This window comes from Hippoglossus hippoglossus, chromosome 10, assembly GCF_009819705.1.
Source record: "Hippoglossus hippoglossus isolate fHipHip1 chromosome 10, fHipHip1.pri, whole genome shotgun sequence".
NCBI lineage: Eukaryota > Metazoa > Chordata > Actinopteri > Pleuronectiformes > Pleuronectidae > Hippoglossus > Hippoglossus hippoglossus.
The window spans coordinates 9,890,945-9,918,055 of NC_047160.1; the positions used below are offsets into that span (position 1 = coordinate 9,890,945).

The window sequence follows — 27,111 nt, forward strand, 5'->3', positions numbered from 1 at the left end:
AAAATAAATACATATAATAGCCCAGATTTAATAAAAACTATCTGGTGGAAGAATTTTGAGATACTGTATGGATAAATGTTTCAATTAAATGAAGCTAACAACTCATTTAATATATAAAAAATACATTTTAGATACTTAGATAGATACTTTATGGATCCAGGGAAATTTTTGTTTATTTAAAAAAATTTGATTTGGCAAAGTCACCATGGAGTGGCTAAACAGCGCCCCCTCTATCTCATTTCATCTCTAACGGGATGGTTTTGGTGTTATGTTGCTCGCTCGTGCGTCGTGTCATCCTATCTGTGTGTGCGTGTGTGTGCGCGTGTGTATGGTGAAGGGGAGGGGTTGAGACAGAGAGGTGTGTGTGTGATCAGCAGCAGCAGCAGCAGCATCTCATTCAGACGTTGATCTCCATGTCTCCCCGGCAGCGTCTCCTCCCTCTGATGTGAAACCTCTCAGTCTTCTCCTTCTTCTTCTTCTTCTTCTTGCCATTATTATTATTCGCCTGCGAACACGAATGTCTCGGGCTGGATCCACGGTGTGTGTTGACAATGAGTCCCGCTGCTGTCGGTGCTGTTCGGTCCTGTCTGTGTCTGTTCCTCGCAGTTCTCCTCCACTGTGCAGCTGCATGTGCAGCAGCTGTCTATGATGGTGAGTGTTTGTCCGAGCCATAAGACCGAAATGTGATATCTGTAAACATGTCGTGCAACAATACGCACATGATCGCATTGCACCGGAATGTGTTTCCACGTCAAAATTCAATCTACCTCCACGTGTTTGCTTGTAACGAAACTACAAACGCAAGTGTTGATTTAATTTTGCTTTAATTTGCCTTAATGCATCCAATGCACAACCGGAGATCAAACTCAATTGTATTATAAGGTCAGTGAATTGGGTCATGGTCATTCTTCATGTTTTTTTTGTTTTCCATCAGGGTTGAATGAGCAGGATTCACAGGAGAGGATCCTCCAGCATGTAGAGAGTTATGAGATTACTTATCCTAAATGGCTGCATCCTCACTCACACAGCAGCTCTGCCAACAATCAGGTAAGACATCTCCCTCTGTCCATTTCACTTATAAAATGATTTAAAACAAACAGAAGCGCATTTAAATCTAAAGAAAGAAAAATATGTAATTTCCTGTTGCCAGTGGGTGGCACTATAACTATAACCGAAATATTGGTAAGTTGATGGCTTCAGGCCAGGACTTTTATCACGTATGTGACAGTTGGGGCAGATTCGACAAGTCATATGAAAATGAACTTCTTTTTTCAGGGCGAAGCATCAACATGTTGCCACAGAGGCGCTGTTTGACAAAAGTCGGAAAGGCCTCACAATTTAGCATCACAAAGGTCGTAGGATTAGACTGAACAAGTATGAAGTCAACCTGATTTATTCTCTAGGAGGAGTTTGTTGAAGTACGACCCCTCCAAATGGCAACAATTTGAGAAAGCCTCCACATTAATATCAAAATGGCAGACTTCCTGTTAGGATTAGCTCCCAGAGCCTTTTTGAAGTTCTCAGGCTTTTATATGACTCTACCAAATTTCATACAGGAAGGTGAAACGCACAGCGGGTGCTGCTTCATTGAAGTTTTCTAGGGGGCGCCCATGAGTCATGTGGGCTGATACAGCTTTTATTTACTTTTTCTTTATTTTTCTTACTTCCTGGGTCAGTTATGTGATTCTGCTCTTTGTTTTGAGGACTTGCCTTTACATTTTCCCTGGCTAGATTTTTGCAATGCCCTCAATACAGGTTTCACTTATAGGCCTCCCTGCATCGCCTTCTATTGGCACCAAATGCTGCTGGATCATGGAAACGTGACCACGTAACACTGGTACTAGCCTCGCTGCATTTGCTTCCTGTTTGTTTTCGCATTGATTTTTAGAGTTTGTTTATGACTTTAAAAGCTCCTGTGTATATCAAGGATTTATTATTTCCCTGTGGGCCTTTACGCCACTTTATATCGGCTGATCGTCTTCTGATTGTTGACTAAAGTTTTTAAATCTCTTCTTAAAGTGTTTCATCTCTGGGTGAATTTTAACTTATTTTATGTGTATTTCTTTGAATAGTTATTGTTGTTTTATCCTTTTGTGAAGCCCTTTGTAGCTTTGTTAAAGAAGTGCTATACAATTGAAGCTTATTATCATGATTATTATTATTCCAGCATCCGGAAGAGACGCAGGTTCTGATCTCCGCGGAGGGCCAGGAGCTCAGACTACACCTGGAGAAAAACCAGTGAGTGATTTCAGTTTTATTTTGTCCATTAGGTGTTGTAATGTTGCAATGGTTTTTACCATTAAATCAAGATATAGCATCAGTATTTGTATCTTCATCCTCATCAGACATCCACAAGACGCCCCAGCATTGATTTGAACAGATGTTAGTCGTCACATACACATTTATAAGGTCAATACCCCTGTGGGTGCAGTGATGGGGAACAAGGGAGGAAAAGGAGCATGATGGTTTTGGACGACAGAGGCTTGACACCCGATCTGTGAGCCTTGGGCAAACAGGAAGTCAGATTGCACCTCTTGCCTCTAACGTCCTATAATCTGATGGAGCGGTTCCTGTCCAGTAACAATGGGGATGGTGATAGGAAGTGAGCAGAGTATCTGAGTTTATAATGTAGAGTGTGATCGCTGCACCAGTGGGAGAGCGGGGAGGGCCGCAGCTCTCGAGATGTCAGAGGTGACGACACAGAGCTCCGGTTTATCACGTCTGGATCCGAGCCAGCGCTCAAGTGGAAAGGGAAGCTTTTATGAAGCTCGAGAAATATAAAGTTTTTACCATCAGATGTATTCGGTCTCTGTCAGTCATTCACAGGCAGACACATTAACAAACCATGACTCCGCTGTGTCTGAGCGGACGTCCCCTCAGGGATTTAACCCCCCACTGCTCTCCCTCCCCAGCAGGTGGTCACACTGTTAGATTCCCTCCTGGCTCAGGAATCTTCATCAATCACACAGTGTTTTTCTCCGTACGGGGGTTAAGAGGGGGACGGAGACGAGAAATGAAGGACTTGATCAAACTTACAGTCGTTCAAGCTTAGATAGAGATGTGTCAGTGTATTCAAGACAATAACCAGGAATGAGATACAAAGAAAGAGGAACTGCAGCAGAAAAATAACTGAATACCTTTTCTGAAAACATTTTGAAATACGTTTTGTGCAACTTCTCAACTGTTTCCTGTGACATGGAAGCTGTGAACATTTCTTCCCACGTTGTGCATTGCAGTGCACTGATGTAAAAAAAATAGAATCGTTGCTAATGTGAAAAAGTGATTCAGGATTATTTTTGCTAATAAAGCATGTGAAAGAAAGTAAAGCATTTCAGGGTAAAAACAGACTTTGAAACACATCCCACATTCTAAGTATTGATTCATTAATGTACCTTGTCTGAGAGCTTTATTGACCTGGAACATTCACATGCATTCTAAATTCTCTTTAGTGTTCATACATGCCACAGTTCACTTGAAGGTGAAGTTGGTAATTAGTTTTTATCTTCTTTATTAAAATCCTCTTACAATAAATAAAGTCATCTGAAAAAGGAAAATGAGCTGGTGTCTGTGATCTTCACAGAACTGTAATAAACAAGACCAGGCATTTCATTCAGACTGAATGATTGTGGGGGGGGGTTGACGCTTTTAACAGATGCAAAAATGAAAAAAACAAAAAGAAAACATCTCCTGGTGAAGAAGTGGTGAGACAGACATAGAAGACACAGACGAAGATCTCAAGAGAGTTTGTGTTGACAAGTGGTATGAGTTTGTTAAAAAATTCTATCATTCTGTCATTCTATGTTCATTATTAGAAATATTGTTCCATAAACATACACAGTTTAAAATGTAATAAGAAAAAAACTGAGAAAATAACTTGGAAATAAAATCAAAAAGAATATAGGTCCCCTAATTAAATGTGTTTATTAAAGACAAAAATAGGCACAACAGCTCAATTTTTTTATGCACTTTCAGTTTTATGATGAAATATTTACGTTTTTATATTGTACCAACTTGTGAGTTGTGGGTGAAGAAACATTATAGATCTCGACCATTAGGTTCAGCCTTCATCCCACTAATAGTTTCTGCAGAAAACACATTTACAGAATTCGTATTTAGTCTGAGGTTTATCCCCTCCGCCCTGTGTTCCCCCCGCTCTCCAGACCTAAGCAGAGATTCCCATACTGTGTTTTGCTCTGTCCTTTGTTGCCCTGATTTGGAGACACGTCAAGAAAGCAGTTAATGTCTGTGAAGATCAATGTCTGAGTTTGGAGAGAAGCCAGAGAAAATGCTGCCAGTGTCCATCCCTGCGCCCTGGCTACTTCCTTGTGTCCTCATTGCCCCTGTCGCAGCTACACTCTGACAGTCAGCAGATAAGAGAGAACCCAAATTAGCTGTGAGATGCTCTTGATCTCATCTGTCTGTTTATCCCCCTGCAGCATTGACATCCTTTCTTTTCCACTCTCTATATTTTTCTTCCACCTCATCTGCTCCTCACTTAATATATCACTTCATCAAAGCACGGAGGAAGACATAGCTGTGAATTTATTTGGCTATGTGAGCGTGTGGTGGCTGGAGTCCTGTCCACTCATGTCCTCCCCCTGTCATGCTTGTAAATGTGCATTTCTAAGTGTGCACATGGGTCTTTTTTGTTGGATGGTATCAGTGCGGGTTTGTGTCTGCCTGAGCTTTTATCTTGATGAGAGGCCGTGAGGCGCCCAGCAGTGGGGTTGATTTGGTTAAGAGCCAGGGACAGGCTATAGCCGTGCTGACTCAGGGAGCAGGAAGCGGAGATTGGAAAAATACAGCGAAAGGAAGAAACTGTGGAAGAAAATGAATGATGGAGCGGAGGAGAGGGGTTGAGGGCCGGAAAGTCGGGGACACTTGGGTTAGGGGTTTTGGTGTGAGATATGAATAGTGTGGATGTTCTCGCTTCCTCCTCTGCATGACTTTCTCTGTTCCTCTCTTTCACGCCCTTCCTGCACTCCCTTAAGAGCACGAACCCAAATTAAAGCATTCCCTTGGGAGATGAACACATCGTTGTTCCTCCTCCCCTCTCCCCCCATCTCCTCTCCTCTCCTCTCCTCTCCTCTCCTCCCCTCTCCTCCCCTCTCCTCCCCTCTTCTCGCCTAAAAATGAGCACCCTATTTCTTTTCTCTTTTCTTTACCTCCCTCACCTCATCTGATATTCCCCAGGGCTCTATATCTCAAATATACATCTCCCACGCGCTCCCTGCAGGTCAGGGTGTGGGAGACTGGGGCCACACACACACAGACACAAACACACACACACACGACACATGTACACACACAGCACCCCAAAAGAACACAAACACGCCTCGTAGCTCAGACCTGATGGATTGCAGGTCAAGGCAGCGCAGAGCAAGGGATGCCTTCGCTTGTCCTTGTTTCCCTTGTGTCTGTGTTTAGTCTCACGGTGGTGCGGCCCTGTCTGCTCAGATATCTAAATCGAGACCTCAAGTGTGTGTGTGTGTGTGTGTGTGTGTGGGGTTGTGTGCATGTTGGGGAAACAGTCTCACACACAGGCCTTCACACAACAGAACATTGCCCTCCCTGTGCAATAAAAGCCTCTTAATCATCCATTGCTGAGTGCTACTTTGACTTTGCATCAGCCTTCACCCTCCCTCCGCTCATGTGCAGTGATGTCATCTGATGCCATGAGAGAATGCGACCCACTGACCCTATAATGCATTACCCCACATCTCCTCTCTCCCCGCTTCACTATCTCCCCCAAGTACATTAGCATTACTCCCCCACCCCGTCTTTCTCCTCCCAAGGCTGAACCAGGCCTTTGTCTCAGCCTTGCTGCCAGATAGTCGGGATTCAGCCACTATTCTGCTGCTCAATCAAAGCATCTGTCTGAACGCTGGAGGACATCCAAGCTCTGTGGAGGGCTCCCGACATCACATAGAGGTTTTTACAGTCTTGATTTGAAAGCAGTGACGGCATCTACCACAATACAATTAGTCGTATAGGGGTCGGGGTATTCCAAGAGTTTTATACTGGTTGATTCAAAGCCTGGCAATGAAGTTAGCCCACTGCTGCTAGGTTTATGCAACTGGTTGTTCATCGTCTGTTAGAAATCAGAGACAAATGTAGAAATGAGCAGCTCAAACAATAAAAGATAAACCGATTGGTACAATCGGTTTTCAAACAAAAGTCCTGAAATGTGAGGATTTGCTGATTGACTTTTTAATGTACAGAAAACTGAATATCTTTGGGTTCTGAAGACAGTAAATTTTGTATATTTCATAATACCCAACTTTTTTATTGTAGACAGTCATTCTCTTCCAAATTGTTCCTCTCGTTCAATCTAATATTGGACTTGATCATCCTGCATTCAGAAGCACACGCATGAATTTGTAACAGCACACAAATACAACCAAATATATAGAACTCGAATTATGGGAATTATGAATACAAACATAAATGCAGATCTTTTCTACATTGTTTATTCTGTAATATAAAAGTTTTCATACTAGTGCATATTAGCAAATATGTACCTTGATGCCTGTGAAAGGTATCAGAGCTATCTGAGATGTTGGGGTCTTATACATACCACTTTAAATGATTCTTTTATGTGAACTATTTCCTTTTGTCACTGAGACTGTGCTGAGCTGTCTTTGACGGCTCCTAATTGCAGAATACAACATTAAGATGTAGAAACTTGGGGACATGTTATACTTCTAAAGGTCATATAACCATCAGTCACTAGTATAGGCACACTATGCTATCCCTGAGGACTAATACTAATAGTTTAACTCAGAAATGCAGCTGCTGGCTGGCATGTGAGCAAAGTGGAGAATGGAGGAGAGAAGTGTGTGTTTCCTCGAGGAAGAAGTGATTGTCTTTTATAACGACATGTGGCGACAGAGACGGTCACAGAGACAACAGGAGGACATGATGGGAATATGAGGCAGGAAACCTAGACGACGTCCAGATATAAATGAGGTCAAAGGGTCAAGTCACAACATAGAGCTAGTTACCCGTTTAGGGTGACATCAGCCGGACACATTATCACTGAGCAATCATTTTTAAGTCCCCCCCCCCCCCCCCGATCTCAGATTCTCGGAGTGGTAATCTGTTAAAGGATGAAGCAGCCGTTCTCTGTCTTTGACTGCATCAACAGGCATTAATTGTCTCAAGAGGCTAGTCTCCTTCAGGGCGTCTGGGAGGACAAAAGAAAAATCCCCCATCTTCCCTTCACTCGTCTTCATCATCCTTTTAAAGACGCGGTCTGACATTTTCCCGAAACGCACTTAATCGCTTTCTTGGTGCGAGTCAGATGAGAATTGATAACACTTTCAAGACTGAATGTGAAGCTACAGCCTGTAGTTATAGTTGACACATCTTAATAACAAAATACATCTACCACATTTACCAGCACTGGTAAATCTCAGGAACTGATCTTTGTTTGATCACAACAGAAAGTCACAGTCATTAATGACTCCCGGAAAAAAACTGAACTTATTGGTTTCGTATATTTGATACACTGTATATGTAGCCGTGTGTCGCTAAGTATTTACTGTACAGGCGTGAGAATGGTATCATTTTTCTTATCCCTTAACTCTATCCAGTGCATTGACAAGGTTGAAAAGGGACTTATTGTTAATTTTGAGACCTATTTCCCACAAGATAGTAAGGATGAAAAATAAATGAAAGCACATGATAAATAATAAAAACGCTAGTTGGACTAATCATTGTGGTATGGAATTGAATTTGGGTCATAAGACCAAAGAATTATAGATTTTTCTTTTCCATTTTGAGGATAAAGTCCAAATGTTGAGGATCAAGTCTCTTCCTCTTCTTAATCAGATCTGTTAAAGGAACAACTGATGAGTGTGTGAGCCACCAGTTTCCATCTTTCAAGCTTGTGTGGTTTCTCCCTCTGAACAGAATCTCTTCAAAGACCTAATACTGACGACCACTGTGTTTATGTGCTAGAAGAGAAAGAATGTACTTGGTACTAAAACTGATCCTGAGGAACAAATATAAAATGTTAGTAGTTTGATATATTTTGATACTTTAATCTGGTCTATTCTTGATGGTTTGGCTTTTTTCTCGACATTCCAACTCACGACATTTCAACTTTTCTCTCAACATTACGACTTTGTTCTCGACATTTGTACTTTTTTCTCGCCCTTACTAAAGTTATTCCCAACATTTCAAATTTATTCTCGACATTCTGACTTTTTCTTGACCTTACAAATTTATTTTGGACATTTCAACATTTTTCTCAACATTTAGACTTTATTTTGACTATTCTCGAAATGGAAATAAAGAACATCCTCCCTTCCTTTTTTTTCTCACGCTTGGCCCTCATTCTCTTCCGTGGAGTGGGATTATACGTTTGATTTGTTATTGTTTGAGATCCTTAATCAGATCCCCTCTTTCAATCAGCTTTGGCAGGTTGAGCACGTACGTTTCCCTGCGGCTTGAATTCGCTGCAGACACGGTCTGTTTGATCGATCGTCAGATGGTGGGAGGACAGATGAGGGGAGATTTAGAGACGTGGAGCAAAAGGAAACCAGCTGTGGGGCAGACAGAGTTTATGAATGAAAACAGGATGAATGGATGGAAGCAGAATGGGAAGGAGAGAGAGAGACAGGAAAACAAGCATCTGTTTGAGATGTAAATATTGGACCGGTAGGTTTGACAGAAACAGACTGAGACTCCAAAGACACCCACTCAGTCACAAACACACACACAAGGAATTCATGTTTTTCATCATGACATGTGCCTGGGTAGCTGATTATCAGAAACCCCCTTATAGCCTGTTTTGTATACTAATGGATAAATCTCTGTATTATACAAAAAGGAGGATATTACTCAATAGCTCTTTCAAACAAATCCAGCCTCTCACAGTGTAGGTCGGTGTCCATCTCCTCCTTCAGCTCAAGAAAGGGTCACTTGGGAAAGGTATATATGGATTTAGTTGGAGCCAAAACACTTTTCCCACATTCTTTTTAACGCGTATCTCTGAGAGGATCTAAATCTTTAAAGCCGTCTGTGTTTCTACAGCGTCTCTGTCAGAATGAATGTTTTATGAGCTGTGGGCTGCTGGAGAAAATCAGTCCCCCTCTACCTCCTCTGTGTCCTGCACCTTTTTACACTATCTTTCACCATTACTCCAAGAGATTGAATGTCTGACACTACATCTTTTTTCTCTTGCAAATTGCCCATTGGTTTGTGTGTCGTCTTTCACCAGGCAGCTGTTGGCCCCTGGATATCAGGAAATATGGTACAGCCCTGACGGAGCCCGCAAGTCCTCTTCTCCTGCCAACGCTGTAAGTCTGTCAGACAGTTTGATGTTCTCAAACTGCAGACGGGAGTTGTAAATCATAGAAGGGAGATAAACATGAGTGCAGCTGATCAAATAAAATGGTGTATGGACATAAATTGTTTCCTTTTTTGCTCACATAACCAGGCCCTGTGCTCTCTTAACTGTGTCACTTTATTTCTCCACAAAGAGCGCTGTGTGTTGAGCTGTGATTGTTTCTGTCTCCCAGGGACACTGTTTCTATCACGGGGTGGTTCAGGGCTTTGAAGGATCCAGTGTTGCTGTAAGCACATGCTCAGGACTCAGGTAAGTAAAACACCAGCAACGTCTAATAATATTTAGAGGTGGTCCCAGTGGTGAAAGAGAAAACATTTCCTAGATTCTAAGAAGATTAAATCCCTCCTTGGATAAAAGGTAATTCATGAAGACAGCTCCCTCAGTTAAGGGCAGGGAAGAGGCCCCAGTTTCTTTAGGAAATTAGTAAAAAGCTGCAGAAAGTGAAGGCAAGAGAAGGCTGTACTAAAAATAGGAAGTTTGGTGATGCAGACTGAATTGTGCAGAGAAAAGGTTTGTGATGAGTTTTTTAAAACATGTGCACCCTGTGACTGTAAATATAGAGGGATGATGCGTCCCCACATCAACAAAACAAAGTTTTAATTTTGGTGCAAACCAGCAAATACACGCATACTGATTTGTCAGTGAAAGGCTCATGTCAGCCGATGTTATCTGTCAATCGATAAGTCAGTCGAGCTCGAATAAGAACTACCTAAAATGACAGAAACCAACTTAGTAACAATTTTATTTAGTATGTAATTGACCTTTACTACCCAGCTATTACCCCAGTTCCACTAATTTTGCAACATAGCCAAGTTACTTTAAACATATAATAAGTACTGATTGATAGAAAAGTCAGATTAGGGTCCATACAAATAATGGCATGCTTCAGTATCATTTCATAATATCATAGCATCATGCTTTGAAATGAGTGTAGATCCAACAGCATATCAGCAACAAGGTCAACCACACATTCACACTAAACAAGGTTGACACAGTTTTGAAGTATTTATAAATCATAAGTGCTGAAATCATGTTTGTGTACATGATTTCAGAGACTAGTAAAGAACAGAACTTGTATCCAGCGGTTACAGAACCTGTTGTCAGACCTTGGTTTGATAAGGTGACAGCCAGGAAGCAGTTGTGTGCAGTGCCTTGTGAAGTCAAGTGGGTCAGTAGGTCATTGGCTGCAGAGCTGGTTCATTGAGTCCGGCTCAGTGTGGAGATCCTTTGTTTTCTCCTGGTGTCGCTCCAGAGCAGCTGATGCTTCCTGCTGGAGACACACTCAGAGAGGAGGAGGAACTGGCAAGCGCAGACAGAAATCATAGCCATATGTTTGTGTTTTTCTTTGGGTTCATCGCTCTGCATCTGGAGGACAAGTGGATTAATATGTCTTCTTTCTCTGGAGAAATGCAAACACAGCAAAAAGGGACGTTGACATGTGGGCGTCTGACCTCTCCAGATGTTTCTTACAGCTGTCTGACCTGCTGCTTGTGTGCTTGTGTATTAAGCGTTTGCACTCACGAGTGATTTTGTCAAAAGGGATTGTGTATCGCTCTGTATGTCCCAGGGGATCTTATTTATATACACAAGTAAATCACTTGAGACACGTGATTCTCTGCTCCACCCTGCCCCATAAAACCACCACAGCCAAATAAAAAGAAAAAATAGTCCTTTCTTGCAACCATGAATCTTATTATGTGACTGTGTTTGAGCATTTAAAAGCACTGGGGTTATTAGAGAGGAACTGTGTTTTTAGCCATAACATGCTAATAGAAAGGCAGCAATACCATTAATCACATTGATTTCTTCGAGCTGTGATTGGATGGAACCATCAACGATGTGCCTTTTTTTTTTTACCCTAGGGGACTTATTTCTCTGAACACAAGCGTCAGCTACCTGATAGAGCCTCTTCCTGTTTCCACGGATGCTCGGCAGCACGCCGTGATCAGAGCCGAGAGTCTCCATCTGCCTGGAGGAAGCTGCCTGCATCACCATGGCGACAAGGACGAGCCAGAGGAGCGGCTTGATGACTTCATCCATGGAATGATGTCACCACGGAGCAAGAGGGTGAGTTCGGACAGGACGGGCAGCGATCATAGGCCTACGGTAACAAATTTCCCACAAATCATGAAAGAGGTGTGCGACTCATGTTCTGCATTGAACTTTCAGGAGAAAAGGGACTTGAGTCAAAACATGAAGTATGTGGAGCTGCTGATCGTGGCAGACAAAGCTGAGGTGAGAATATGTGGTCAATCTGAACTATTACGAATTTATTCAGTGGTAAAGATAATGAATAGATCAAGTAAAAATAAAGCTGTTATTCATTTCCTGTCTGTTATTGGAAGTGTGAAAAGTCCCTTTTGAGGTTTGTGAACATGTAAAAATACGTTTGGGTGTGTGTGGGTGCGTCTGTTTCAATGAACCTTGTGGTTAATATCTTTTGCAGTTTGAGAAGCATGGTAGTAATCTGGAGAAGACCAAACTGAAACTGCTGGAAGCGGCTAACTTGGTTGACAAGGTAACGGCTGATGAGAAGCGAGAAAACCACACCTATATTTAGTAATGATGAGTAAAACTGTCATTGTTCCTGTGTGTCTCTCTACACCTTCAGTACTACAAGGCTTTAAACATCCGGGTGGCATTAATTGGTCTGGAGGTGTGGACCAGCCAGAACATGATCAGCGTGTCAGACAACCCACACAGCACTCTGGCAGAGTTCCTGTCCTGGAGACGCAAGCAGCTCCGCGTGCTCCCCAATGACAACGCTCAGCTCATCACGTCAGTGTCTCTCACTCTGTCTCTCCAGTCTTCCCATTTATCCCCCCCCTGACTTAGTCACACACACACACACACACACACACACACACACACACACACACACACACACACACACACACACACACACACTGATGTCTCCCACTAAGTCCCCCGTCCGTCAGGGCACAGCTCTGAATTGATTTTTATGTTCATTGTGTGTTATGACCCAGGCTGGGGGGGGGGGGGTAACATGGCAAGATAAAATATAACATATAACCAGATGTTGGGTGTTAAATAAATGTATTTATGAAGTATTGTAGTAGTGATTCTTAGTGAAGTAGGGATTTAACTATATGAGGGCGAGTGGATGCTGTTTTAAACAAAGAAATAAATAGAACAAAAAGAGGACTCTTTGAAAGCAGAATTACATATCTACCTAACGTCAAAAAACAATGACAGAATGAAAACCTAACACGTTATTCTACAAAAACGCATCCATAACTGCACCCCTGTTCCTAGTGTGTCTACGTATATATAGAAATCTTTCTACAATATGATAGCGGGGTATCAGTATCTAAATCTAAACCTGTCCCAGTCTCCAGGGAGTTTGTCAAAGTTCTTTACAATCTCAAATCCCCTCAACGGTGTTATGACAAATGGATCAACAATCAGTACTTTAACAAAGCATGCTGGCGAGCTGCGGAGATCCACTGCCACGAGTGATGTGCCGATCCGCTCTTCACACAGTGCAGTCTAAAACAGGAAGTAGGAAGTTCAGGAATCACACCTCCAGGCGGTGTCCAATCGTGTGTGAGGATTTCATACCCGTATCCTGCTTTAATTACAATAGTACAACATACATGATGAGGAGGGGGCGGTGCCTACAGGCGATGATAACCATCTCCAGTTGTATCCCAGTGGGCTGTAGTCCAGGTGGAACTGATCAACTGAGTGTTTCTGTCTCCAGGGGGAAGTCATTTCATGGCACCACCATTGGGCTGGCCCCTCTCAAAGCCATGTGCTCCGACTACCAGTCTGGTGGAGTGAACACGGTGAGAGACAAGAGTTAACAAACAAAATACACTTGAGTGAATGTTTGTCTCTGTGGTAACAAAAAAATAAATAGAGCTCTTTTGGTCAGGTTGGAATTATTTTATATTGTTATGACTGAATGCCAGTATGCATCATGATTATTATTATTATAATATTGTTACCTTTGCCTCTTCTCCTCAAAAGGACCACTCAGAATTAGCCTTTGGCGTTGCCGCCACCATGGCGCACGAGATGGGTCACAACTTCGGCATGAGTCATGACAGCACGGGCTGCTGTCAGGCCAGAGCAGAGGACGGGGGCTGCATCATGGCCGCCGCTACTGGGTATAGTTATAACTCAGAATGAAAAACATTTGAAATTTGATTTAATCAAGTATATTGTGAGTATTTATGTACCGTGTTTGTGCTTCTTCCATGGCACAGGCACCCGTTTCCACGAGTGTTTAATGGTTGTAACGAGAGGGAGCTGAAGCGCTACCTGAACTCCGGAGGAGGGAAGTGTCTCTTCAACCTGCCCAACACCAGATCCATGTACGGAGGGCAGCGCTGCGGCAATGGTTACCTGGAGGACGGGGAGGAATGTGACTGTGGCGAGGAAGAGGTCAGCGTGTGCGTGTGTGTGTGTAGAAGTATTTATTCATCTGGTATGTTTTTGCCAGGACTCATGACTCACTCTTTTGTGTAGGAGTGCACCAGTCCCTGCTGTAACGCCAACAACTGCACTCTGAAAGCTGGGGCCGAGTGCGCCCATGGCATCTGCTGTGATAACTGCAAGGTACTAATACAAGAATCTGTGAAAGAGAAACAAAGAATCCGTCCCCCTGGAGCTGATTCTTACTTCTAGATAAACACTGTTGCTCTTGAATTATAGACAATTACAATTAATTTCTTCTCCTTCACTCTTGGTTCTTGTGTTTCTTCTCATTGTGTCTCTCCATCTAGTTGAAGAGCCCAGGCGTGCTGTGCCGTGCTCCCTCAGGACCATGTGACCTGGCCGAGTACTGCGATGGCAAAGCTGAGTCTTGTCCTGCTAACTTCTATTTGGTGGATGGAACGTCGTGCTCGAGCGGCCAGGCCTACTGTTACACAGGCATGTGTTTGACGCTGGAGCAGCAGTGTCTGTCTCTGTGGGGACGAGGTCAGTAAACTGGCCGATTATAACCTGTTCATCTTTTTCTAAATGGGATATATCCTCCATATTGTTCACATGTATGAAGGTGAAATCCATTAATATCCAGTTAGCTGCCAGTTTATTAGGTACACCTGATTCGACTAATGTTTTTTAATACTCATACATATCCCCATTTATATAGGACATAGTAGACCTTTTTTACAGAAGAAAAAACTGACTCATCATATAATGGCTGGGAAATAAATCTGTATTTTAGTCATGCTAATATATTTTCAAATGAGATATAAGATGGGACAATACAATACAATAATTTTTCCACTTGTTCTCTTCACACTGTTATTGTGTTTTGCGAGATATACCCATTTTGAAATAATCTGAGTTATTTATTTTGAAAAGAATTTCATTTACATGTTGTGGAGGTGAGGGGGCCCCCCCCAGAGGTGAGGGGGCCGGGGGGCAGAAGTTCAGCTGGTTGAGCAGGTGCCAAAAGAAATGGAGCCTTGAGTCGTTGCCTAACAGCCCCCTTTCACACTTCAACACTGTCATATCCATACAAAGAAAATGAGAATATGAGTCTTTGTGCTCACTTGAGCCTGCATGGTCAAATCACGTGAAGTGGCTTGTGTCAAAAATGTTGATATACTATGACAAAGCAAGACATTAATTGTCACAAAGTCTAAGTTGTGCTGAAAAAAAAGATACCAAATACTGGCAACGGTAAAATGTTTAATGTGGTAAATAAAGGCAAAATCTAAAGCATTCAAATGGCTAAAATAGCCCAGGACTCAAAGGCATGATGGGATTTTATTAACGAGAAAAATGTAGCCTAACTCTGCAGATCAGTAATTAATATATGCAAATGTTTGACCATCAAATATTCTCACTGGAGATAAGATGAATTATATCACTAAAGTAAATAAACCTGCTGTGCACACTAAGTCAGGGAGACTGGACGGGGTCAGAGCTGAGCCCGCTGTGGGTGCGAGATCAGGTTATTGTTATTGTACGATGTCCACTCCCTGGAGAGGCTTTGTTGTACCACAGGAGCCATCTGGTCTCCATCAGGTGGTCGCATGCAACACACTGTGCGTGAATTTGTTTGGTTACTGGGTTTGTGTGTCCGCAGCAGTATTAATATGTTTCTATGCATTCTCTTTCTCCCCACCACAGATGGCCGCTCGGCCCCTGACCTGTGTTTTCAGAAGGTAAACGAAGCCGGGGACATGTACGGGAACTGTGGCAAAGATCTGCTCGGCAAATACAGGAGCTGTAAGGACAGGTGAAGAACAAAATATTCAACAGCGCATTCATACTAACTCTTTGGTTGATATACTCCTCTATAGTTCTATTGAAACATTGGGATATTTTCTATGTTGAACGTTGATCAACATCAACAATCTATTATTATTTCTGTCAGAGATGCAAAATGTGGGAAAATCCAGTGTTTAACTTCAGCTTCAAAGCCCATTGAGAACAACGCCGTTCGCATTGAGACCACCGTCACTGTGGGCAACAAGAGAATCCAGTGTATGGGAACGCATGTGTACAAGCCCGGGACAGAGGAGGTACAGGGAGACACTCTGGACCCAGGCCTGGTCATGACGGGCACCAAGTGTGGAGACGACTCGGTGAGACTCGTATGGCGGCAGAGAGGACGCTCTTGATCTCAGTATTTCTTTAATTTGTCAGATGCCATATTTAACCTGCTGACATTGTGGCTCAAGTGCTTTTCATGAAGTAAACCTCTTTGATTTTCTCCCTCACACCCTCCTCCTGCCGACAGATTTGCTTTAATGGAGAGTGCCGCAATGCATCATTTCTGCAAGCTGATGAGTGCAATGCCAAGTGCCACGGACACGGGGTGAGTTTCAATGAGGGTGAGGTGGATTTCATCTGGAGTGTTGGGGGAGGTTTGGCTGCCAGCCCGCGATTTATGAAAATGGGAACCTTGGCAGTGGTACAACTTTTAGATACTTTACTTAACTAAAAAGTAGAATCACAGCAAGGTCAAGTGTTATCAGCAGACTCAGTGGAGTTGTCATCCCACAGCAGGATGCCCCCTTTCACTGTTCAGCCTTAATCTACAAAGTAACTTTAGCTGTCAAATAAATGTAGTGAAATGAAAAACACAATATTTCCTCTTAAATGTTAGTCTTTCTAGATTAGATTAGTTTAGTTTATTTCATTAATTTTCCAGGTAATCCAAACTATTTTACAAAACAAAACAACACACTTATACACTTATACACATTCCATGAACCAATAAAGGATCAGAAAGAAGAAAACTCTTTATTAATCTGCCCCTTGCACATAAAAAAACACAATATAAATACAGATGGCCATTCCTCTGTTTGATTTCCTTTCTTTGCACAAACCACATAAAAAATCAAACTTTCGTTTATCAACAGCCAACGTAGCTCAATAAGTTCTTACTGTTTAATTGTTATTTCTTTAAGATTTTCTTAAAGGTAATATTTGAACAATATTTTAAATCATAGATGAATGAAGGTGTAAAGTCTAAAAGTAAAGTACAAGCGTCTCAAAGTTGTCTTTAGTACAGTACTTTGTTACATTCCACTATCAAACCTGTTTTTTATACAGTATGTCATATTATAATGATTTCAAAGTGCTGCTATTGTCCAAAAATATCATCAAGCCGAATACCTGCATGTCACTGGAATGGATGTTAATGTTTACATTGTAATTTTAATGGATGACACGTCTTCTCACCAGCTGTGTAACAACAACCATAACTGCCACTGTGACCGTGGCTGGGCTCCTCCTCTGTGTGACCAGAAGGGCTCAGGTGGGAGTGTCGACAGTGGACCTGTCATCAGCCTCAGTAAGACACTGCATTATTTTATTTTGTTGATATGCATAAAGTGACAATTTAAGATATTTCTTTGACATCGTTCTACTTCCTGACTCTATGACATGTTCCATCAGGCAGTCTCCTTCCAGTCCTGCTCGTCCTGCCTCTGGTTCTCTTTGTGGTTCTGGCTGCTGTTGGACTCTGGTGCTGCTACAGACATAAACTCCACCCACTGAAAACATCAGCGCCCCCACCGGTGCCAAGGTACGTGCTGCAGAAGTGTTTATGATTACTATTGTTATAAATATTATTGTTATTATTTATTCATTAATTATGTTTATTTATACAGCAATTATCAAAGCCAGAGATTACAAAGTGTGTCTCATGAAGAAAGAGAAAAAAAAGAAGAGATATCTCAGAGGGGATTTTAAAAGACAATACTGTTTTTCTAAGTTTGAGTATCAGGAAGATTGATCCAAACTTATTGTCCCGTAACAGCAGCAGCTCTGTCCTCTTTAGTCCAAACAAATATGACACATCATAACTAGATTCTGACAGATTACAGTAATCTAAATGTGTGGAAATGAAAGCACCGACGATGGTTTCTGTGTCTGAAGCTCAGACATGAACAGATTGTCGTTCCTTAAATGATCAAAATAAGATAAGACATCTTACTTACATGAATCTCAACATTGAGGCTGGAACTCATCGGTACATTGCAACAGTGGTTTGTTGCAATGTACCGATGAGGAAGTTGTGATGTAATTCTTCAATTCTTCTTAGAAGTCTTATAAAAGGAGAACTGCTATTAATAACTTGTTACTCAAAAAAGTGTAGTCTCTCAGAAAGATGCAAACTGGAAAGAATGAATTTATGTAATTACCAGTCAGAGCTACAATGAGATGTGAAACCACATCTTCTCAAGGAGTTTAGCTGCATCGGACCGCTTAGAAATTGTTCTATAGTTGCTTTAATTAGTTGAGTCTGGATCAGATTGGTTGTGTGCAGGCTTTTTTCACATAGTCAGGAACAAAACCAGAGAAGAGTGACAGCATTAGTGGAAACTAGGGGGCAAATGCATCTAATGCACTATGGATGAATTATAGAAAAGGGGCTGTGTGTGAGAAGGTAAAATACTGAGTCAGTTGCTGTGGACATTCTCTGGAGTTTCTCCTGCCTGAGTGTCCGGGTGAATCCATGTGAGGACACAGCAGGATATTGTCCGGGGAGAATTCCCAGCGAGTTTCTAACACGGGACAGATGAATAACTACAAGAACAAAAGACAACAAATATCTCAGGATTAAAAAAGAGTTGCCAAACACGTAGAAAACGCTGACGATGATGACAACTTCGAAAAACAACGAGATTTGAGAGATTTCTGCGATAAGGGCCGACCCAGTGCTGTTGTGCTGTAAACTGTCTACACCTTGTTGTCTGGACATTATCAAAAAGTTCCTGTTGAAAAATGGCCTCAGTTAGTTTAATAATTTACTTTAATATGAATACTATATGAATTTCTTCATGTTGTGTGTATTTACAGTTTGAATGACGGATCTGTACTTCTGTTTATAACAGTTGTTCAGTCCCAGTGGAGGCCAAGCCTTTGCATGCTGACGGTCATTTGAACGGACACGCCAACCCGACGTTCTTCCTAAAGAAGCAGCCGTCAGACCCCCTGGTAAAGTAGCCTCTGATGACTCATATCCGGCTGTATCTCTCTGTCCTTTTTGATAATTAGAAGACACATTCTCCCACAGGTGAAGGCCCCTGCCTGTCCAAGCCCGTCTTCCTCGACGCGGTCCAGACATGCTATTGTGCGTCCAGCGGTGAAGCCTCCTCCTGTACCTGTGAAGCCTCAGAACCAGCCTGTATCTTCTCCTCAGAGACAAATCTCTCCTCAGGCTTACACCCCCCCTCCTCTTAAATCTGCACTGCCGACCAAGCAGAGAAAAACCTGGGCTCCTCCGCCCCCTTCAGGACCTCCATCTGTACCTTCCAAGGATCCTAAAGGTCGCTTACAGCCTTCAGCAGCAGCTGCACTCCGACCGGACCCTCCGAACAGACCTCCACCTCCTTGTCCTGTCAACAGATCATCAGTGGTGAATTAATTAGGCACATTTTATTCAGTTAAAGCCATGTGCAAACATTTCTTCAGTGAACTAAACATGTCTTGTCTCACTTCTCATTTTAATGCAGGAACAAGAGAGAGTCCTGCAGGCCGCTAAAGCTGCTTTGGTTCCATCTGCTGGACAGAAAAAGCCAAACAGGTGAATCATCAGCGTTTCAATTTTTTTGTCAATCAATACAGATCAGTGGTGGAGGAAGTACTCAAACATTTAAAAGTACAAATAAACAGACAAAAACGTACTATGAGGTAAAGTAAAAGTACCAAAAAAAATTTGTCTACTTTCTACAACCTTTCTACTAAGTAAGTAGTTGCTTTTAAATATACTTAAAGTATTAAAAGTAAGAGTACATGTAGAGCGTAGCTTATTCCCTAATACAACATCATTATGGATTAATCCATTGTAGATGTTTCTCCATCAATGATGCTACAGGTGCGCTTTGCTCCTCATTGAAGGAGGCGGGGTCTAATGTTACATATCTCTACATATCTCTGAAGCACTTTTCTAGTTTTGATGACAACTCAAATCTCTCGACAGTTTTGTCATTCACGCACACAAATTCACACAGTGCAGCACCTTCTCTATCGCACATCACTCATGCACTGCTGTCAGGGGAAACTTGGGCTCAGTATCTTGCCCATGAGGGAGACGGGGATCGAACCGCCGACCCTCTGGTGAAAGGATGACTTGCTCCATCTCCTGATCCACAGCTGAGATATTTGACCTGAATTTTGAATGAAGTGCAGTATGTCATTGCACAAAGTCAAGATAAAAAAAGATAACATTCCAACTGGATGGCATCACATGAGCTCTTGTATCTTTAAAAAACATCAGCTTTTGACTTTGAAGTCAACCATTACGCCATGGAGCCGTGACAAGTACAGATTCATGAATAATGTAGTAATATAGTAAATGTACTTTGTTTGATCCCACCACTGATGCAAACCTCTTCTGAACTTGCTGTGTTTTCTTTTTTTTTAGAATCTAATCTAAGATCTCAGGGAGACATCGGGGACCACCACTTGCATCCAGTAATGGATCTGCCTGAAACTGCATTTTTAGCCACTGGCCAAGAACATGTGGAATAAGATGAATACTTGACACACTTCTGTGGATTACAGTTTATTTATATAATGTATAATGAGGGAAAAACAAATTATAGAACATATGACAATGAGTATGTTTTACAATGTAATCTGTATCCACTTGAAACAGCAATTTTGGAAGGTGTTTTATTCTCCCAGATGTCACTGGAAATGTGAAATCGCTCCCCGTGTGTCAGCAGCGTTGAAACACTGCTCAAGTAGGATTTATTCTCAAAGTGAAGAAAAATGAATGTTTACAATGTAGCCTATGTATTAAACATGGTGTCTCTTAAAGAGCATCAGCTATAAGAGGATATCTTATATTAAGAAAAGATGCCAATAGTGAAGTGCTTACGCTATGTATGTGTGAAAAAATAATGTGATTTGAACTGGACTAACGGGGACCAGTATAAAGCCCTACATGCATGCTGTATGTATATGCTTATGATGAGAGATATGGATGTGTAGCAGGAAATGTTAGAGATTTGTTTGAAAGATTTTATATTTGTGTGCACTTTTAGCAGACTTTTTAGGATCAAACCCCCCTGAAGGCAGTTCAAAATCTCCTTCCACAAACTGGTAACAGTCACTTTTCAAGCCGACAGGATGTGAGAGTTTGATACCAAAAAGATTTGTGGTGAAGATTCACTAATGTGACTCTGGGTACCCTCATTAACTTTTTATTTCTTTCTTCTGTCACTGTCAAGCTGTTTTCAGACATGAACTCTGTAAAAAAATGTCCGGACAATTTGGTCCAGACGTTATCCAGAGTTTGTCTTTCACATATGAAGAACGCAGACAATCTCCTGCTGTATTCTCATATGTGCTTATTCTGACATTATCCTCACTTTTTCTCGGGGGCCTGCAGTAGAGACCCCAGAGACGTACGCAACGTCAGACTCAGATATTGCATTCTCACATTGAGCCCCTCCCAGAAATGTCAGGAGAATATCCAGCGTTCAGTGCATGTCTTATAGTATCTTCAGTGATGAAGTTGTCTTCGACCAAAGCAACATTTAAAATTGATTTCATAATAGGAGCAAAAATGAGCCATATAGTTTTACATACATGTAAACTTACTAAAATTGCACCGTAAAATGTAAAGATTTCAACCCTTTTGCCCAGAGATCTTTTTTAAACCTTTTGATGGGAGTTTCCTCATGACCAAAACATTATGTAGACTCCTTTACTGAGGAAGACTATGTAATGTGACAATCCAATCCATGTTACAATGTTAACTCTGGCATTATTTTAAGGGTACAGCGGTTCATTAGTCTGCTGGAGAGATGACATGAACACAGTGTGTCAGCTGCCATGTTTTACCTTCTTATCACACCTATGCAAACTCAGGCAACACTGTGTCTTCAACTGGAATTTACATGAACAAAAAACAATAAAAACAAATATAATGTTACGTGTTTGGTTGTGTTTGGTTTAATTTGTATGATTTTGTTCATATTAGCATCTAAACACTGAGCATGCTCAGTCGTAGCCTGCTCAATGGTGGACACTGGGATTGAAAAGTTCAATAATAATTTCATTGCTGAGATATTTAATGCTAAAATGCTTGGAAAGGATAGGAATGGAGAGGAGAGGAGAGGAGAGGAGAGGAGAGGAAATAAGGAAACAATAATTATGCACTATATCTTTGCTTTAAAGCTCAGTATTTAATGTTTGCATCTTGTTCATCTTCATCTGCAGGCTGCACTTTGAAAACAGTCATTCTTAAACAAACATAAGAATTGTAAAGATTTTTTTCTTGATGTTTGGGGAGAAGACCTTTTGGTTATCAGTCGATTCACACGTCGACCACTTGGGGGCAGTGTAACATTTAGTAAACAACCAGTTGATGAGGAGCAGGTGTTAGCAAACGGTGGCTACATTAGCATATTTCATGGAGTCCACCTGAAGAAGGTAAGTCTATTATTTCCCAACACTTTTCTGTGTCCAGCAACAACTGAGGAGGAAATCTAGCAGCTGAACGACCCTGTGTTCACCGGCTAATCCCTGACTAACCACTGGCTGTGGTCTGGTGCTGGATATGTACTGGAACATGGGCTTTGTCACTGAAAACAGCAGCTGAGTAAAACAAAAACACTGAGTCAAAAGTCAAAACTCTACAAGTCTGGAGATGGATGAAACTTCTCTGTGAGTTCATCTCTGCAAGTCACAGCGATCTTGTTGAATCTGTGTTGTGGAATAATCTAATGTATTATTAAAGTAATATTGGAGTAACTGTAAATGAACCTCACCATATCTGCAATACCAACTGTTATTATATTACTGAACTTTCTGATTAGAAAGTAAACAGCACTTTAAGATTAAGTATTTGTCTCCAGCATTTTAACAGTTTTATGTCCAACATTCCCAACAATTCCCCCCAAAAAATCTAGTTTAGGTAAAGACATGTTTGAGGTTAGATAAGGTAAGGATTAGTTTAAGGTTAGGATAAGTTTAAGATTAGGATTAGGTAAGGTTTAGTTTAGTTTAAGGTAAGGATTAGTTTAAGGTTAGGATTAGGTAAGGTTTAGTTTAGTTTAGTTTAAGGTAGTAGCTCTGATTTTAAGTCTCTAGTGTGTGTGTGTGTGTGTTAGTGTGATAAAGTGAATTAACTGCTATTGTATGCATTGACATGTTCTCCTCTGCGTTTTAAACATTTATAAATGGACGGTAGAGATCCACAAATTTATCGGCCAATATGAGCTTTTCATATCATTTTATCTGCGTTAATGTTTTCCCAGAAAAGCGCCAATATGAACATATCTGTTTTACAGAATAAACAATGCAGACAAGGTGTGCATTTATGTTTAAAATATTATTTTCTATAACAAGTTCTGTATATTTTTATTGTGCTTGTGTTTAATTTTTATTTATAGTTAAAATCGCCATTGTAGGATTCATTGCCATCTATTGGAGAAAATGTCCTCCCCAATAACTGCTTTGGCATCGACCTCCTTATCGGCCAGGCTCTAATCCGTAGTGGATGGGTTTAGATGGTACCCACTCTCAGTCCTGCTGTAAATCCTGAAAGGTGCCTGCCCTTTAAATCTCCACATGAGATGAAAGCTCTCTGATTTATTCTAATCAAAAGACTATTAAATACTGTGGCCAGACCTCCCGAACCACCCCCCCCCCACCCCCCCCCCCAGCACAAAAACAATTACACCCACTCCTCTGTGGACTCTCCAGTCAGGTGATCTTCCCCAGGACCAGAGGGAGGAGAAGGCGGCTGTGGCTCAGAGGGAGATGAAGCAGTGGCAGGCAGACGTTTTAGCATGTGGCATAATTGCAGCCAGCCTCTCCTGCTGAGCATAATTAGTGTTGGCTGGCGTGTCACTTCCTGCGGAGTATCATTTATTAGAGATGATGATTGGCTGAGGGATAAAACGCAGGGGTGACGACTCCCGCGTCCCCCTCTCAGCAGGGGGAGGGCAAAGCCAGGAGAGCAGTGCAGAGAGGATCTCACCTGCTGAAAAGTCCCCTGCCTTGTATAATGACCTAATTAAACCTGGGTTGTTTTTCCACTTGTAATTGGTGGGATTGCTGAGCAAGCAGACCCACTATATGATCCTGAAAGTCCAGATGTTTTGCATCCTCTTTTTTGGTCATAACGAATGCAAATTCCTCCTCTTTCCAAAATGTAACTTACTTAACAGAGAGACTTTGAGCCTCTGAGTCACAGCAGAACCATCCAGCTGCCTTGTCGACAGAAGCAAATCACACCCTTTTATTTGAATCACTCTATTTTTCTTATTTTTAACTAACACTCTTTTATTAAGTTATATACCCTACAAAATAATGTACAAAGCATATCATAAGTTACCCCCACACTGTGTTCAGAATTTGATTGAGAGGACAAATGTAGAAGAAATAGATGTGTCTCTGAGGAACTAAAAACCAGTAGCTCACTCGAAAAAAATTCCAAAAATAAGGTGATTGACAAATGCAAAACAATTGCGTTTTTTTTTTTTTATTTAGAAAATATTGTCTGTTTGTATGTTTGTTGTTTTTTCTTTGTGTCATATATGTAAATATATATATATATTGTTTATTGTTTTGCTAATTTTTTTTAGACCTTTATAACTGGACAGCCTGAAAAAGAAAAAATTGACCAACAGGAACAAAACATGACACAAATGTGTGCTGCAATGTCATGTAACACTCAGAGTTACAGGAGTGTTTTGTGTTGTGGGTTTTGACTGAGCAGCAGGATTTAAGGAGGTGCATCAGGAAGGAAGCTGGTGCCATCACCATGGCAACCCTAATTGGAGCTGGCTCCACCGATGGACATTTAGTGATGAAGTGTTTCCTCACAGTTTAAACTGGAGATCCTGTTCCGGTGCAGTTTAAGTCAGGTGAAATTCAGCAGTGGTGAGAAAGACAGTAAATAACAACGTATTAAAATAGATTATTACGATTATTATTGCCTCACAGAACCAGAGACTTAAATAAGAGAGGTAGGCCTCCTCGACACATAACTTGTGCAATGCAGTTTATCTTGAGCTTTCTAACAGCCTGCAGCTTTTCAGCTTTAACATAGACTGTAAATAAAGATTGATGACACATCTCCACTTCCTCTCACTCTCCAGACATGAAGCCCAAACATCCGGGATCAGAACTTTGCCATCTTGAGCCGATGACATCATTTGGAGACATAGTCTGAGCAGAAACAATCGAGGGGAGGAGCCGTGGTATCCAGGTCCCACCAATACACACGCTCAACTAATCGTGAGTCAGTCTCAGCTTTCAATCAACACGTTTCACCATGTTTTTTTTTTATAGCATCGAATAAGAAATTAAAACCAAAATGAACGCTTGCAAATGACTAACAGAAGCCACCAGGGGGCAATCAAGACACTTCTGGGAGCTTTTCATGTTGTCAATCTTCATAAATACTCTATAAAGCTTTACATTTTTATACTTTCTTACACAAAGCAACACAGAGGCTGACAATTATCTCTTCTCCTCCCCCTCAAATTTCCCTCAGTCAGTCTCTGCCTAATGTCGCAGATTCTGCTCCTTTTTTGTATCTAGTTCGGTCTCTTATATGTTACTCAACAACTCAACAGGCACTCAACCTTGATATGCTGGATTTAAGTTCTTCTTTTGCTTCCTAGTTTTATATTAAAATATTCTGCATCAAGCAAGCCGCACAATGTCTAACAAATACCTGCTAATTAGACTCAAGTTGTTTAGGCAGAGCTCTGCTAATAAAACTCCATGAGAAACTACATTCGCATTAATATTTACTGCACTACATTTACTTTCCATTATTGTCTTTAAGTATCTTAAATCAAAGTATAAAATGTTTGTAATATATAGTGTCTCAATTATTCTCATAATACAACACTACTGGTCTTGTGTAAATGGCTGACGGTTGTCACTTCTCACTCTGTTGTGACACATTGAGAGGTGGGACGGTGGTACAGCGGGTAGAGCGATTGCCTCACAGCAAGATGGTTCTTGGTTCAAACACATATTTTGGCCAGGAGCCCTTTTATGTGTGGAATTGCTTAATTGGAGACTGGAATTGTAAGGGACTGTGGAGAGTGTTCTTTGTAAGAATATATATATACTTGTATAATGTAATAGAGATATATGATAGATAGATGGATGCATTATATTGACTGTATATAATGAATTCTTGTAATATTTGATGAATATTTTGTGGAGCGGCTGAGTGATGGCGAGTGACAGACAGTCTCTAATCACCTGGGTTGGTGGCTACTGATCAGGGAGATGTCAGTCAAGCTCCAACACATTTATTGGTGTAATTAGGCAAAACAAGTGAAAATGTCTGAGTTGATTTACCACAAACATGTAGCAGCTTTGAAAACCATTATATTGTCTCTGATGTGTGATGACCTGGATTGAACCAGTTGCCCACTAGCAGCTTTGTTTTGCTTTCTGCAGTTTCCCATTTCCTGGCTCATTTAGCAGAGTAAATGCCAGAGGTGTCAAACAGTGGTGAATGCAGGAGGTGTTCATTAAAGATACCGTGACATCAGTGTTCACATTTGTCATTGTTGTACTCTTACCTTTTAATCATTTCTCTGTTTATACCGCGATGGCTAACATTTCAGTACAACAATGAGTGAATAGCTTTTTTTGCCCCCGGTGTTTTTGGCCTGGTCACTTCTCCAGGGACTGACGGTGGGTTTGTATAGTTAAGTGTTGCTCTGATTGAGGTTCTCGCCTCTGGCAATAAAAGGTCATCATAAATAATTAACAAGAGGAAAATGTCATCAGGGAAGGGCGGCAGTAAATAGAGGTGTTAGGTAACCGTGGGGGTGACTCCTACACCCTAAATTCTCCTCTGCTCTCCTTCCATTTGACTTTTTATAAAACAGACCGCACCCATGTAGGTGACGTCAGTACAATTTGAAATAGAGGGATATTTACATGTAGCCTCAGTGTTCAGCACAGCGGGGTAGCTGTTACAGCAGACAGACGGATCGATCCCGGATCAGTTTCCTCTCATGTTGTTAATCCTTTTAAACTGTGAGATTTTGACCTATTGCGTATATTCAGATCAATGAAGAGAGAATTCTTTATGAGACTCCCACAGAGTGAGTCCATTGAAATGATTCCGAGTTATGACTTAAGCTCTTTACCTCTAATTAAAATTCTAATGGATGCCCTTATGAAAATATGTTTAATGACCAAATGTCAGCGGGAGACCTTCAACTGGTGTCTGATCCATCTCATTAAGACTTAACACGTGTGTGTGTGTGTGTGTGTGTGTGTGTGTGTGTGTGTGTGTGTGTGTGTGTGTGTGTGTGTGTGTGTGT

The 27,111-nt window shown here is 41.4% G+C and overlaps 1 protein-coding gene across 1 annotated transcript; it reads left to right on the top strand.

Moving 5' to 3' along the window:
- Positions 1-354: 354 nt before the first annotated feature.
- adam19b (ADAM metallopeptidase domain 19b) lies at positions 355-21,205 on the top strand. The gene is made up of 23 exons (XM_034598237.1): positions 355-651; positions 935-1,047; positions 2,168-2,238; positions 9,227-9,305; positions 9,528-9,604; positions 11,218-11,422; positions 11,525-11,590; positions 11,802-11,873; positions 11,967-12,133; positions 13,080-13,164; positions 13,349-13,488; positions 13,588-13,765; positions 13,850-13,939; positions 14,107-14,302; positions 15,467-15,575; positions 15,714-15,924; positions 16,080-16,157; positions 17,030-17,138; positions 17,243-17,372; positions 18,685-18,787; positions 18,867-19,208; positions 19,306-19,376; positions 20,217-21,205. The coding sequence occupies exons 1-23, from the start codon at positions 552-554 to the stop codon at positions 20,221-20,223; spliced, it is 2,799 nt and encodes a 932-aa protein (XP_034454128.1). The 5' UTR covers positions 355-551; the 3' UTR covers positions 20,224-21,205.
- The last annotated feature ends 5,906 nt before the right edge of the window (positions 21,206-27,111 follow it).